At 36.7% G+C, this 16,624-nt stretch overlaps 1 protein-coding gene across 1 annotated transcript; it reads right to left on the bottom strand.

The window, feature by feature from the left end:
- Positions 1-228: 228 nt before the first annotated feature.
- Positions 229-9,446, bottom strand: LOC145610359 (uncharacterized). The gene is made up of 2 exons (XM_081665696.1): positions 9,242-9,446; positions 229-2,740 (listed from the first exon to the last, which is right to left on the bottom strand). Exon 2 carries the CDS (start codon positions 2,445-2,447, stop codon positions 537-539), a length of 1,911 nt encoding a protein of 636 aa, XP_081521822.1. The 5' UTR covers positions 2,448-2,740; positions 9,242-9,446; the 3' UTR covers positions 229-536.
- Positions 9,447-16,624: the final 7,178 nt, after the last annotated feature.

Raw genomic sequence — 16,624 nt, 5'->3', positions numbered from 1 at the left:
ACCAAAACAGATAACTCACCAACCAAATATGACCCTATCAAAAATTGATCCAAACCAAAACCAATCCGAACAATTAATGTACCACTTCCAAGAGGACTAAAGTTTTGGTAAAGCAGTTTATTGTTTTCAGATCCATAGCTGTATCTATATCCAGTTTCAACTTTCACAAATTCCTGCTCAAAATTTAGCTTTTAACATTTCGAATAAATGCTATCAAACAGAAGAATATCGTGCAGGGGGCAAAAAATAAAGATAGTTAATCAAACTAGCAGAAGTGATGTACAACAATGAACTAAGTAGAGATGTGGCAATGTCATCGAGGAAGAAGAGAAGTGCTGAGTACACTTATCAACTCAGTTGTGATGCAGGGTGAATGCCACCTACCACAATAAATAGCATGGTTTACAGGAACTATTTGTACATGTAGTGTAATAACTTACAGCTTTATACACAATTACAAGAACAATACAAGGAGGCAGAGGAAAACCTTGAATGAATGTGGCAGCAAATAATGCATCACAATGACTTTTCACACTTCATATCCCATGCACAGCGTTTTTATTTAGATTTCCTCCGAGGAAGGACATTAAGCCTCCACCATGTACTCTACCCTCGGGAATTAAAAATTCAAAACTGCCCCTTCTGCTATCACCATTACGTAGTTCGTTCTGTTCACCACCAGTTGTCTGCACTGTAAAAGATGAGACCGACTTCATTGACAGGGGTACAAGCACCTCAGGGGGTATGAGATGCTGCCTTTTAGCTGGCCTTCCCAATGATTCTTCACAGTCAGAGATGACACTTATTCCAGAAGAAGAATTCTTGTTGTCCAAGCTGCTAGCAATAGTGGAAGAAGAGGTAGAAACAAGACCATGGAAGAGGCCAGGGCCAATCAAGCCTCGCTTGTTTTCTCTTTCCTGAACCATGCTGCTGTGGGCTGCACATAAGCCACTCCTACCCCGAGCAAATTTCTCACATTTACCGTCACCCCAACTGCAGCGTTTTCCACCCCCATGAGCTTTACAGAAGTCAGTGCTCCCTTGGGCACTCTTCCCACAATTCTCAACCTTACATCGCTTCCCACCACCATGTTTGACACAGCAATCAGTGCGACCACGAGCACTCTTTGAACACCCAGGAACAGCACACCTCTTCCCACCTCCATGGGCAACACAGTAGTTCGTGCCCCCATGAACACTCTTAGGGCAGATCCCACCCCCATCAAACATACATCGTTTACCCCCACCATGTCCTTTACATAACGGTGTGCTCCCTTCAGCACCCTTCGTACAGCCAGCAAATATGCATCGTTTTCCTCCTCCATGTGCTTTGCAATACATGGTGCTACCTTGAGCACCCTTTGCACAATTCTGATACTGGCAACGCCTTCCACCCCCATGAGAAATGCAAAGACCTGCCCGGCCTTCAGCACTCCTTGTGCATCCTTCCACCTTGCATCTCTTACCTCCACCATGTCGTATACAGAGCCCCGACTTTCCACGTGCTGCTTTAGAGCAACCTCCAGGATACCCACATCGGCGTCCCCCACCATGAGCAATGCAATTGTCTGTTTTTCCCTCAGCACTTTTAGTGCAACCTAAGTGCTGGCATCTCCTTCCTCCTCCATGGGCCTTGCAGTAAGCAGTACGGCTTTCTGCACCCTTATTACAACCAGGTTTCTGGCATCTCTGTCCACCACCATGACCAATGCACAGACCTGATGCTCCCCGAGCTCCTTTTGTACAACCCATAAAACGGCATCTCTTTGCATTATGTGGCCTATTGTCCACAGATGTAAGAGTAGCTGAATGCTCAGATATAGTTCCCATAGTACAACTTGTTGTATTAGAAGGTTCAGAACCCAAATGAGATTGATCAGAAGAGGAATTTGAACCGAGATCAAAACCTTCCCACATCTGTACAGGGGCTGATCTACAATCATTTCTAGGAGCCAAAAGGAGAGATGGCATATAACCACCAGATTGCTTTGCAGAAGTAGAGCCCTCATCAGCCACAGGAACATGTGTGGGATTAGCAACAGATACTTGGCTTGTGAACTGATATGAAGTAAACTCAGTTTGGGTTGATGTCGAAAAGTCCAAAGAACTAAATAAATTTCCAGTTTCTCCAGAAAGCCCCAGTTTCAAGATCGAATCACCATTGTCTGACAATCCTTGGAGCGATGATGAAGATGATCCCTTCGATTGTTTATTTTCTGAGTAGGCCCGTGGTGTTGGGCCCAATCCAAGTACAAGTCTGCAACCATCATCAAGAGTCATGGAAGTAAAAGCCCCAGAGTCATTTTGGGCATTAACAAATTGAGAATTACTGCTTCTTCCATAGCCAAGGCAGTCCAATCGCAAAGAGGTGTCACCAAATTTGTCATTTCTAGCAAATTCATTAGAGCAAGAGAGATACGTTCCCTTTTCATTGATATTCATCCTCATCAGCTTATTTTAAGAACAAAAGAAAACAGTACACGCACTAGCAGTATAATTTCAGCCACAAGCCTCTATAACATTCAGAAATAGTAGACCCGTTACAACTAGAGCTTTCAACAAGAAACTTCCACCACTAACAAATCCTGAAGTGTCAGCTCTATCCATAGTATTGACACTGGCAGAGTAACAGCCTAGTTCAGGCTATGTTTACAAAGAAAATAACAACCCATTACTTTAACTGGCCTGCTCATTATTTGGAGAGATTTGACAGGCACTGTGGAAGAGTTACTTCAATTAACCTAGCAGAACAAAAACCTTCCCGAATTAGTAAAGATGACAGTAACAAAGTCCAAAAAATAAATAAAATAAACGGAAAAGAGCAACTATAAAATATATGCCAAGGTCTTATTGCAACTAGCAAGTAAAAGCTTATTACAGAGATAAATTTCATAGACAAAAGGGATGATAATGAATCTGAAAGAGAAGCACAATACTGCAATTTAACTCTCAACTGGGTACTAAGCACATTTCCTGATAGCAGGAGCTATAAACTACAGGTTGGGTGATCAACATTTCCCTAAATCACTGAAGGCAAATTGTAAGACACGATGTCCTTTACATTCACTGACATCAACCCAAAATAAAATAAGCACGAGTAAAAACATTTTTCGAGAAAATATAACTGACTGAATGGCACCAAGGTGTATGCCAAGGCCCATCTATTCCGACAACTACAACTTTCTTTGTGAAGTTAACCATTTTTCTAACAATTACTCTTAGGGTGTGTTTGGATAAAGAAATGGGAAAGAAAAGAAGGGGAGGGAGGTGCAGGGGAGGGAAGAGAAAGGGAGGGGAGGGAAGAAATATGAGTTATCCTTCAAAATCTCTCCATTGCTGGAGAGTTCAAATTCTTACAATTTAATCCTTCCATTTCTCTCCCCTCCAATTCCCTCTCTTCCACGTTTGTTATCCAATTGAAAGATAATCTATCCCTCAATATCCCTTCCCTTCCTTTCCCTCCATTACCATCAATCCAAACAAAGTGTTTTGTTTTGGCTAAAAGCTCTATACCATGGGGTATCCCTTTGAAAAAAACAGTAAATTAAAATCAACTAGAAAATTCTGCATACTACTTTCCATTGATAAGAAACTGAACATGATCGATAGAGAGGAGCATCATCTGCAATGTTTTCTTCTGCTCTACATTCATATAAACTGAAATAATCATCACAAGATAATGATTGTCAAATATCATAATTCAAATGCTTACAAATACTTCAGATATAGCACTCTATTACATTACTATTATATCTCATTCCATTTTTCATGTAGTAACTATTGGTAGATAAAAGATAAAATTCTTAGAATTACAGCAAATTCATACATTGGCTATCTCCACTAAAAAGAAGTCTCATGTCAAAACATTTTTGGTATGCATGGACATTTCTTTGGACACAAAAAGCACAAGTGACAAGTGAAGAGACATCCACGCCTGAAAACCTTGGATAAGATACTAGATAGTCCATAAATTGTCATCACAGAACCACACCCCAAACACACTATCTCCTAGGAAAAGGGGGAACAGAGAGGAAAAGGACTTGGTATAGAAATTCAATTATAAAGAGTTTCACTTGGTTCACATTAACAGGAGTTAGCACAGTGGTCGTTAAAAGGTAAAGACTTTCAATTGATCCTCCCTAAGAAAGACATATGATCTTCAATCATATAAGATGTTAGATTTGTCTTAGTGTATCTTTTAATTATATCAACTTTCAAAGTTTTTACTTTAAACTGTATAAATAATCAAAGATATTTTCATGGTCAAAATTAAAGTGAAACAACAAATAAAATTAAAGGGAGCAGATGATATTCCCTTTGTCTTAAAACGAGTTTTGAGTTTCGTGGTTAAGTTTTGTCAACTACTGTCATTTTTCTACATACATACATACATTTTTCTACATACATACATATATATATACATATATATATATATACATATATATATATACATATATATATATATATACATATATACATATATACATATACATATATATATATACATATATACATATATATATATACATATATATATATATATATACATATATACATATATATATAGATATATATATACATATATTTTCGTGGGGGCGTTCCCTACTCAGCGACGCGCTGCACTTCCTAGACCCGGGTGTAGTGATAAGTATGCAAGGGTTGCTAGGTCGTCGCCCAGAAACGACGCGCCACATTGCCCGAGTGTGGTGTCAAATGAGCAAGGGCGTGCCATTGGGGCGTTCCCTACTGAGCGACGCGCTGCACTTCCCAGACCCGGGTGCAGTGATAAGTATGTAAGGGTTGCTAGGTCGTCGCCCAGAAGCGACGCGCCATATTGCCCAATTGTGGTGTCAAATAATCAAGGACTTGGAGTTGGGATCAGGAGGGAGCGTGGGAGAAAAGAATTTAGTTTGCGGATTGGTTCTTGGAATGTGGGGTCTCTTACGGGAAAATCAGCAGAATTGGTAGAAGTAATGAAAAGACGACGCGTGAACATCATGTGCCTCCAAGAGACAAGATGGACAGGAGAAGGAGCTCGAGGCTTGGTTTTGGGGTATAAGGTATGGTATGTTGGGCAAGAAACGAGCCACAGAACAAGGAATGGTGGAGCTAGGAACGGAGTTGGTGTGGTTCTCGATGAGAGGTTGGCAAAAGAGGTGATCGAGGTCTATCGGAAGAACGATAGGTTGATAAGGCTGAAGTTGCTATGTGGCAAGGAGATTGTGAATGTTATCAGTGCTTATGCTCCCCAAGTGGGTTTAGATGCAGAAGAGAAACGACAATTTTGGGAGGACCTAGACGAGGTGGTGCAGGGTGTCCACCACTCAGAGAAGTTATATATTGGAGGGGATCTAAATGGGCACGTTGGGGCGAGCCGAGATGGCTATGAGAGTGTCCATGGAGGCTTTGGGTATGGGCAGAGGGACGCCGGTGGTGAAGCTATTATGGATTTTGCCCAATCATATGATTTAATTTTGGCTAATACTTGGTTTAAGAAGAGGGATTCACACTTGATAACTTTTCGGAATGGAGCAAATGCAACTCAAATAGACTTCCTGCTCACAAGGAGCATAGATAGACAAAGTTGCATAAACTGTAAGGTTATCCCAGGGGAGAGTGTGGTCACCCAACACCGGCTATTGGTAATGACTATTCGTCTGAAAGAGAAGGCGAAGAAAAAAGTTAGACAAGAAGAACCAAGGATAAGATGGTGGACCCTAAGGGATGCAAAAGCTAAGGTTTTTACAGAAAAGGTAATTGAAGAAGCGGATTGGGATGGAGAGGTGGATCCGGACATGACCTGGTTACGAATGAAGAACTGTTTCCTAAGAGTGGCCAAAGAGGTCTTAGGGGAAGTAAGGGGAAGAACTTCGGTACAGAGAGATACTTCGTGGTGGAATGAAGAGGTGAAAGCAGTAATTAAGCAAAAAAGGGAATGCTATCAAGCCTTAGGAAAATGTAGGAGTGATGAAACCTTTGCAGCGTATAAGGAGGCTAAGAGTAAGGCAAAGGCAGCTGTTCGCCAAGCAAAAGAAAAGGCATATCAGGAGGTTTATGAAAAGCTTGATTCCAAGGAGGGAGAAAGGATCATTTATAAGATGGCAAAGAGAAGACAAGAGGCAAGGAAGGATATTGGCATGGTGAAGTGTGTCAAAGATAAGAACCAAATGGTCCTAGTGCAAGAGGAGGGCATCAAGGACAGGTGGAAGGGGTACTTCGATGAATTATTTAATGGAAGTAATGGAGTTGTGATAGGAGATACCTCTATGAGTGATGAAGAAATCAACATGGAGTATGTGCGAAGGATTAGGAGAGTAGAGGTGGAGATTGCACTGAGGAAGATGAAACCTAAGAAGGCGGTTGGCCCTGATGGGGTACCGATAGAGGTGTGGAGGTGTTTGGGTAAGATTGGTATTGATTGGTTAACAAACCTTTTCAACAAGATATGGACGGCTACAAGGATCCCACAAGATTGGAGGAAGAGCACCTTGGTCCCGGTTTATAAAAACAAAGGAGACGCTCAAGATTGTTCTAACTATCGAGGAATTAAGCTTATGAGCCATACTATGAAGTTGTGGGAAAGGGTGATTGAACAAAGGTTGAGGGCATGCACAAGCATTTCAGATAACCAATTTGGTTTTATGCCTGGGAGATCTACTATGGAGGCAATCCATTTGATAAGACAAATGATGGAGTTTTATAGGGTAAAGAAGAAAGATCTTCATATGGTCTTTATTGATTTAGAGAAGGCATATGACAAGGTGCCAAGAGAGATACTTTGGTGGGCAATGTTGAAGAAAGGTATCCCACGAAGGTATGTAGACCTAGTTAAGGATATGTATCGGGATGTGTCAACAAATGTGAGGACATGCGGAGGGTTGACAAAAGATTTCCCTATTACAATCGGATTGCATCAAGGGTCTGCATTAAGCCCTTTTCTTTTTGCAACGGTTCTAGACGAATTAACTAGACCAATTCAAGATGAGGTTCCATGGTGTATGCTGTTCGCAGATGATATCGTTTTGGTGGATGAGACTAAGGATGGGGTTAATGTCAAGTTGGAGCAATGGAGGCAAAGGTTGGAATCTAGAGGGTTTAAGCTAAGTCGGAGTAAGACTGAATATTTGGTATGTCGTTTTGGCACTCAGAGGGGGACAAGCAATGAAGTGGTGAGTTTGGATGGAAAGGATTTGACCATGAGTGAATGTTTTAAGTACCTAGGGTCGATCATCCAGAAGAATGGTGACATTGATCAAGACGTGACCCACAGGATTAAGTCAGGGTGGCTTAAATGGAGAGCGGCCACGGGAGTGCTATGCGACCGCAGCATTCCCTTAAAGTTGAAGGGAAAATTCTACAGGACTGCCATAAGACCAGTGTTGCTCTATGGTACAGAATGTTGGGCTTCTAAGAAAGAGCATATTAAAAAGATGGAGGTTACGGAAATGCGCATGTTAAGGTGGATGTGTGGAAACACTTTAAGAGATAGAATCAGAAATGAGGTTATTCGCAAGAAAGTAGGTGTGGCGGGCATTGTAGATAAATTAAGGGAAAATCGTCTGCGTTGGTTTGGACATGTAAGACGGAGACCCGAGGGTGCACCGGTGCGAAGAGTGGAAGAGTGGGACCATGGAGGGATTAAACGAGGAAGAGGGAGACCAAAGATGACTTGGTTGGAAGGAGTGAGGAAGGATATGAAGTGCATGGATTTACGTGAGGATGAAGTTTTGGATCGTAAGGGATGGAGGAGAAAGATTTATGTTGATGACTACACGGAATAATCAAATTTGGTTCATGTTAGCCGACCCCACTTTTGGGATTAAGGCTTTGATTGATTGATTGATTGATTGATATATATATATATATATATATATATATATATATATTAAGTCATATCAGCTTTGACTAATTAGTAATTAGTGATTACCTCAAATCAACTAAACCTTTAACTCTATACCAAAAAATGAGTAAATATAATTCTAGAGCAATAAGAACAGATTTAACTAGTAATATTCAATGTTAAATGTTATAATATATTGGTTAGAAAAAGTTGGTTGTATTCAACAAAAAATTACTTCAAATAGCAAACATCAATTTTAATCAATAAAAATAATTATAGTTCAATAATAATGAAAAGAACAGGGCCTTATCACATCAAAGTAACAACACTATTATAATGACAGGTTTTAGAAAACAAATATTTTCAATTTTTCATCAGATTATTGACTTTTCTGATGAAAAATAGCAAGAAAATGTGGAGAACAAAGGTAAGCTCTCCAGCACAACAAGCCAAGTCCATGAGGGGAACATACATGTAAAATAATCGTCCATTAATCGATGATTCAACTGAGCTATACTAATTCCCTGATAATGGATTAATCTCTTAATGTTACAATATCAAAATCATGTACTCTTCATTCTAATTTTCAAAAATAGTCAATTCGGTCGTATTCTGGACTTTCTTACCCTAAATTTTTATGTACATAAGGTCCTCATTAGAAAGAAATTTGACAAGATAACAAACACATAATTTACAGTAACCTTTGACTAACCCAACCATAATTTAATCAGATCCAAATAATAACTTAACCAATTTCACTGAAACATAATAACACCTGCCACTAACCCACCATAATTTATATTTAACATACCCCAATTCATCAACATTAACACCCCAATCTCCTTTCTTATCCGTAGATGTCAACTAACTTAGTTCGTTGAAGTCTTACATGTGGATCGAATCTCGTCTACATCACAGCTTTACACCCAAAAAAAAAAAAAAAAAAAAATTCTCTTTCCAAAAAAAAAATTGGAAAAAATTTTTTCTTATAATCTGAAAATAGATATACCAAATATGTAATACAAAAACCATCGTAATCTTTCAAAACTTAGATTCCAAGTACAACCCAGATATTAAAATTAATCAATCTACTAATTTAGAAACTAAAATTTACGAAACAACAGCAAGATTAAACGAATTATTACCGAATAAAGTATTTAATACTAGCAGTCTAGCACAAGTCAATAAGATAAATTACCAAATAAGCAATAAAATAAACACCAAAATCAATATAACCCAAAAATAAAAAATAAAAATCAACAATACAAAGCACAAATAAAATGTACACATGTTTAATATTAAATCCTCGAAAAAAGAAACAATATTTCGGATAATTAAAGGAAAGAATTAAAAGGAGAGCTTCAAAAATAGAAAAAAAAAAAAAGCTAGAAATGGAAAATACCATGAAAAGATAGAAAGATTCCCGATCTATGAAAGTTTAGCAGATGATTCCAGAAACACCATTGAAGCTGAGAGAAGAGAGAGGAGAGAGAAAATGTGAGAAGAAGAAGAGAGAGAAAGAGAGAGAGTGACAAATGGAGAATAGGTGGAAAATCAACGGAAGCAAATGAATCTTTTTGCGTTTTTTAGAGATTCTTTCGAGTATAAATTTTGTTTTGTGACAAATATGGCGTGGAATGTGAAATGTCGAAAATGCCCTTGTGGGGTTATAGATGACGCTTTTGATTGGCTGATTGGGACAACGCATACTTTTTTGAGGGAAAGGGACAGTGACGATGAAAATGACTATTGTGCCCCTTGATATGTTACGTAATGATATTTTTAAAGTAGATGATAATCGGTTGAGGTAATCAAAATTGGCCAGGCCCGATCTTGCCTGAGAATAGGGTCGGTTTGGACAAGTTTAAATACACATTTTTTTTACTTTAAAACCCGAAAAAGCCCGCTCGTCCCAATATGCCCGCTTCTTTTCCGCGGTTTTAGGGCACGAGATATGATGTTGAGGCCCAATCTAGCTCGATTGGCTGATTGGGACAACGCATACTCTTTTAAGGGAAAGGGACAATGACAATGGAAATGACTTATGCCCATTGATATGTTACATGATGAGAGTTGGTGATAATCGGCCAATCAGGTCATTCAGATCGGGTGTGAATATGGTTAATTCGATCAAATTACATTTGAATTTAGATAATCAATCATCACAGAGTCTTATATGTGGCTGGCCACACCGTGTGCCAGGGGTTACTTCGTTAGCGTAATAAGGGTTACTTAATCAGTGTTAAAGGGGTTACTTTGTCAGTGCTATAAAATTACTCAGTTAGTATTACAGGGGTTACTCATCTAGTATTACAAGGGTTACTTGGTCAGTTTTATATGGGTTACTTGGTCAGTTTTATATGGGTTACTTTGTTCTTTTATATGTGGCCACACGGTGTGGCTGGCCACACAGGCTGATCAATCATTTGTGTTAATTCCATCAAATTTTATAGATAAACAATAATTTTTTTTTAAAAAAAAAAAGAAGAAAGATAAGCAATTATATTTGATTTTTATAGTTAGATCATTGTGAGTCTAATTAATTCGATTAATACATTCACGTTCAGATAATCAGTTATTCGTATACTGTATTATTTTGAGTTGGTTACAAATTGAGTCATGTAATTTGGATAAAGTTGAAACTTTGTAGTATTGAGTTGTATAAACAAAAACTATAAGTGTATCAAATTTCTAATTATTATTACCTAAATTAGTTGGTTAAAGTACACGTAAAACCAAGAAACAAAGATGATTTTACTTCCACTTTGTGACTTTCTCGACTCTAAAACAAGGAAACGTAGTTAAAAGGGTAAAAGTGTAAATTAAGAAAGAGATAGTTAAATGTGAGGAGGTAGTCGTAATCAGGGGTAGAAAACGAAAAGGAATAAGTGGCTAAGATTAGATGGGATTGTCTGCTTCTTCATAACAAAACAAAATAACTAAAAAATAAAAATAAAAATAAAAAAAGGAAATATAGAAAGTGGAGTGTGTTTGTGCAAGGTGTGACGCGCGAAAAATCCAAAGAAAGAATGATGAGACTATTTTAGGAATTTACTTTACCAAGAGAGAGAAAAAATAGATTCATACACTACATTATTTATGATGTCATCACCTGATTCCACCCACTATTGGTCTTTCAGATTCCCTTATTGTCATTCACTCTACCACTACTAAATTGCCTTTCCTATTTTTTACTCCGACCATTTTATATTTTGGACTTTTGTTAAGCTTCTAGGTAGAGTAGAACAGAGCTGATCAGGAGCTTACAAAATAGAGTAGAAGTTAGCAGAGCGGAACAAGGCTTTCAGCAGAGCAGAGCTGAACAACTCAAAGAACAGGACCTTCATTTTCTTGTAAAATTATTGCCCTATTGGGATGAACGGATCATGTTAACTAGTTCTGATTGATTGAATAATTGATTGTATCAATTGATTTGACTTACTCCCTCCGTTTTTTTTTAATTTGCATCACTTGGTGATGTACGGAGTTTTAGGAGTGTAATATTATATTGTGAGTGGGTAAATAATTTATTGTAATAAAAGTAAGATGAGGACTAGAGCTGATCATAATGAGCCCGGCCCGCTGGCCCAGCCTGATTTTTAAAAAGTTTGGACGAGTTTGGGAAATGGATTTTATGCATTTTTAGTTGATTTTTTTGGCTCGGCCCGAAATTGGCTCGAAAAGTCCGCATGGCCCGACTAGTTTGGGCAGGTTTGCACACGTTTTTTGGCCCAAATCGGCCCGAAGCTTGGCCCAACCCAGCCCGACCCACCCATTGATCACCTCTAATGAGGACCATGTAAAAGAAAGTATGTGAAGAAGTATAGATATTTTATTTTATAAGTGGGGACCATTGCATGGAGGAGTGAAAAATGATAAAGTAATTTAAGTGGGGCTTAAAGTAGGAGAGAGAAATGATAAAATATAGTATAAAATTAACAAATAAGGAAGTGATGCATTTATAAAAAAAAAAAATCACCAATAAAAGGGAAGTGATGCATTTAAAAAAAAACTGAGGGAGTATTTTTTATTGTGTATATTAGCTAATTGTATGAAAATATTTGGTAAAGTTATAACTAATTTTTAAAAGTTGATTGGCGTTTCGGGCGTTTTTGTCCCTCGGGAGAGTTACAACTCGGAGACTGGTTGAACGTGGCCTTTACCTGCAAAACAACGGAGACTCCGGGTGGTTGGAGCTCCGCCTCCAACGATCAAGCTAGTACTTGAAGGAAAATAAAAAAAAGGTGCGGAAATTGAGGTGAGATCTTCTCGAATTTCGAGATCAGGTGCTCTCTGTTGTAAGAGAATGTGGGGTTGTAATAAATGATTGCACGCGCCCCCAAATTAGGGGAATCTCCCTATTTATAGGGTCATTGGAATGCGTGCCCTTAGTTAGGTCACTCTGACCTAGCTTTGGCGGGCTGCGCCGCATTGCGGCTTTCTCGGGATTTGGGCCATTAAAGGCCGTCTTTTCTCCCATTTTCTTGGAGTGCCACGTGTTAAACAAGGATTGGTCTACTGTGGACTAATCTCAGGCTGCCACATGTCACTCCCTTGCGGGGCCACGTGGCATGGGTAAAATTACCCAAAACAATTGGGTATGCAAAATAACCGATATGTAGAGTTTTTGGGTTAAATGGAGATATAATTGTCATTTCACCATAATATACTTGAATTAACGCTGATGAAAAACCTCCTTTGAACAGCTTATTGAAAATGAGTTTATTTAACGAAATCAACCCTTTAAATTAGTTGACCATCAAACACTCCAATTAACTTTTCTATAGTGGTCAATTCAATTAATTTTTCCCTAATATGTCCTCCACCAAACACCCTCTTACAATTTGGCTGAGAGGAGTTGATGAAATAGTATAGTAAGCCTAGTACAAAGCAAACTCATCAAATGAACAAACTAAAAAAGAAAATAGTGTAATCATTAAGTAGTGTCAAAAAAATAAAAAAAAATATTAAGTGACGATGCATGAGTAATTACTACTTTCATAGTTCCTTCATTGTTCATTCACCTTTTAACTGAAATAGTTTGATTAATTGATCAAAAGCTAACATGTGTTTTTCATCTTCATTATGCATTTTTTTTTTTTTTTACACATATGGTGACATTGAGTCAAAATCAGCCTATCTCATTGTTGTTTAACTTGAGATAGAGTATTTTTTTAGTGATAAGGAATTAACGTGATCGAGGGCAAAGTTGTTGTAAATAATTAAGAGAGGTCTAATACAAATAGTCAAGGGAAAGAAACAAGTAGAAAGTATTGAGGAAATTCAGTGTGGCGTGATAAGGGCGTGATAAATCACTGCCTTTGAAAATGAATTTTGGCGCAATTTGGGGCGCACAATTGTAATCGTCGGCTCGTTCCTTAAGGTTACACACTACTGTCACACTAAGACACTTTAGAGTAAGAGGTGGAGTCAAAGTAAACTTATTATGCCCATTGAACAAATGTGTTTGGTTAATTTTTGTGTATGATGTTCAAGAAAGATGAAGAACAACCAAGCCAATTTTATAAGCAAGGATGGAGTTTCAAAAGAATTTATCTAGACATCAAAGGATGATTACTGATTAAATCACCATACACATCCACTTTAATGGGAGGTTACAAGGGAATCCAAGAGATAAATGTATGTTCCACAACCCACTTGTGGGCAATCATTAGTTGTTGGCCACAACCTACTTGTGGAGTAGGATGATTTTTCTTATAAAATAGACATAAAAAGTCTACATACTTTACAATCCGATCCACTTGTGGGCAAATGTTATAGGCTAGAACCTCCTTGTGAATATGTGGATTAAACTGATTAATTACCAAAAAGAATGGCTTTTACTCTCTTTAAACCAACAAAAGTTATAGTTATTTATTACAATTATCAAAAGTTTTGAAGAAACAGACGAAAAAAATAGCAAAGCAAAAACTTTAACGAATAGAGAGAGTATATATATACTATGGCAGGTATGTAACCCAAATATATATACATCTTTGTTTGATTAAATTTAGTTCATAACCCAAATATCCTATATTGTTAAGAATTAAGATAGAGTTTAGGACATCTTTCGTTTTATTAACATAATAATATTGTTTCATATCCTTTATTTCACTTTTTAAAATTGATTCATTTGAAAGTAGGGATTTTTATTTGTTGGTAAGGTCAAGTGTATATGTTGAATTGTTAAGGGTGAAAATATGCTATAAAATAAATAAGGAATAGCTAGAAATATAGAATAAGTGCAAAACCTTGACCTTTTTCAATAGTAATGAGGACCCTAATTTAACATCAACTCCCGTGATTTTTTAGTTTAGAATTTGTTCCTAAAACCTCGAAACTATGAGGTAAGAACCTTATCAAAGGAGTCATGTCTTGTAGAACAATAACTTGGGATGCATGGAGTATCAGATCATGAGAACAAATTAAAGAGAAGTGTACTTCCTATATATAACTTGCCTAGAAAGTAATATTAATTCTATATATGTATGAGAAATTGTAAATAATTTATTAAACCCAAATTTAGGACCTGTTCACATTTATTGAATTAAGTTGAACTGAACTGATTGGAACTGAACTGATTGGAGCTAAACTGAACTCAGCTGAAATGAATATTTTATGAGAGAAGAAAATTCAAAGCTGAACTGAACTGAATTAATTGGAGCTGAAATGAACTGAACTGAAGTGATTGGAGCTAAACTGAACTGAATTGAACTGAAATTAAGTAAATGTGAACAGGTCCTTAGGGCCTGTTCTCATACGTTTATTTTCAGTTCAGTTCAGTCCAACTCTAATAAGTTCAGTTCAGTTCAGTTCAGCTCCTAACTTCCTTCTCTTATAAAATATTCAGTTCAGCTCTAATAAGTTCAGTTCAGTTCAGCTGAGTTCAATCAATGAGAACATGCCCTTAATTTTGTATATATAAATTTGTATTCCATACAATATATTGGGTAAAGATATATGCAATGTAGCGCTCGGGGCTACATATTAAGCATTAAATAGACATTTTTGCTAGATGAAATATATAAAGTTGAGAATTTATGACAGTATCATGCATAAATCAGTGTAATAATTATTTTTTAATTCATATTATTTTAATTTTTTGCTTCTTACACATAGTCTTTTCTTAAAGTAGAAAAGGCTAGGTTCATCATTTTCCTAATTCACTACATACACATATTTACTTTTTCTTACTTGGCATGATGGGTGAGTTAATAAAACTAGATTTGTTTAAACTTGTTTTTAAAAAATATATCTACTTTTGGTCTTTTGCTATGTTGAGATGAAGTACACAATTCTACTAAAAAAAAACCCTTACAGTTTTATTAATTTTTATAGATGCGAAAACTCAATCTTTGCGCGTTTTGAAATTGTATGAGACTTCTATATGTAGTAAGGTTGTGTTCAATGAATTTAACCTATTTTAAAACACAAAGTCTTATATGTGGCTAGCCACACCGTGTGGCCAATTATTATAGGGGTTATTTCGTTAGTGTAATATGGGTTACTTGGTTAGTGTTACAAGGGTTACTTGGTCAGTGTTATTGGGGTTACTCTGATAATGTTACAGGGGTTACTTTGTCAATATTATAGAGGTTACTTTGTTCTTTATATAAGTGGCCACACGGTGTGACCAGCCACACACAAGACGTGAAATGAGTTTTTTCAAATATTTAACGGAATTCTAACTAGAGATGTTAATAAAGTAGCCTCATACATTAACAAAATTCAATTTGCTTTCGTGAGAGTAAGAGTTTGGATGGAGGAATCTCCTTCGAAATTTTCCTCTCAAGATTCTTACCCCATTAACGAAAACCTAGTTAAACTATTTTATGTATAAAATGAAAAAACCTAGTCAAAATGGGAAAGATAAAGATTGAAAGAATCTGATCCTATTATGTTGTTATATTGACTTATTTATAGGTAGTTTAGATACCATGCGCCTCTTCCCAAAGTATACAATAGGCAAAAGATACCACAAGGGTAATATTGTAATTAGCATAAATTGTATTGATGATGTCACACTATTGGACCGTACCATGATGATATTAAATTATTGCAATGCTAATTATTTTAAGCAGAAAACCATATTTAGGTCCTACTACATAAGACGTCATATTGAGACCCTACAAGGCTACAAGTCATTAATTTTTTAAAATTCTTGCCCATCAATTTTTAGAAAAAGAAATATTTTAGCATTTTATAATTTTATGTGGAGAATATATCATATATTCATATTCCTAATTTGCTTTATAGTCTTTCTCCAACTCAAAGAAGCATCCAATAATTGTAATTTAGAAGTCGTGGGTCCAATGGTCCATGTTATTATGTCATGATAAAAGGCATAAATTGAAAAGAAAATTTAACAAAATAAAACAATGGAACTCATAATGCATGGTAGGGCACTAGGGTTCATAGAGGAAGTAATTTTGGTCGTGGTAATTCCACACTTTCATTAGTACTCTCTTTGTCTCCTACTGTTGTCTACAAATTTTATATATGTTGTTATTAAGTTTAGTTGAATGAAATCGATAAGATAAAAATTGTCCGAACCAATTTTGTGAGAGAAAATTTACAGAGGGTCTTTACAATTTCTTACATTATCCACCCTTTTCACCTTCCCTTTATAGACTAGAAGGCGTGAAGTATATAGAGACATTTTTCACTAGACCTTATGAAAGTATATATATTCAAATAGAAACATTATTTCAAAAAAGGTCAAATTATCAAATAGATACATTACTCTAAATGATAAAATAAATAAGAAGAATTATCATAAGATTTA

The sequence above is a fragment of the Chenopodium album genome, chromosome 24 (assembly GCF_948465745.1).
Source record: "Chenopodium album chromosome 24, dcCheAlbu1.1, whole genome shotgun sequence".
NCBI lineage: Eukaryota > Viridiplantae > Streptophyta > Magnoliopsida > Caryophyllales > Amaranthaceae > Chenopodium > Chenopodium album.
Note: the sequence above shows the minus strand (reverse complement) of the source record. Positions and strands in the feature narration are given on the sequence as shown.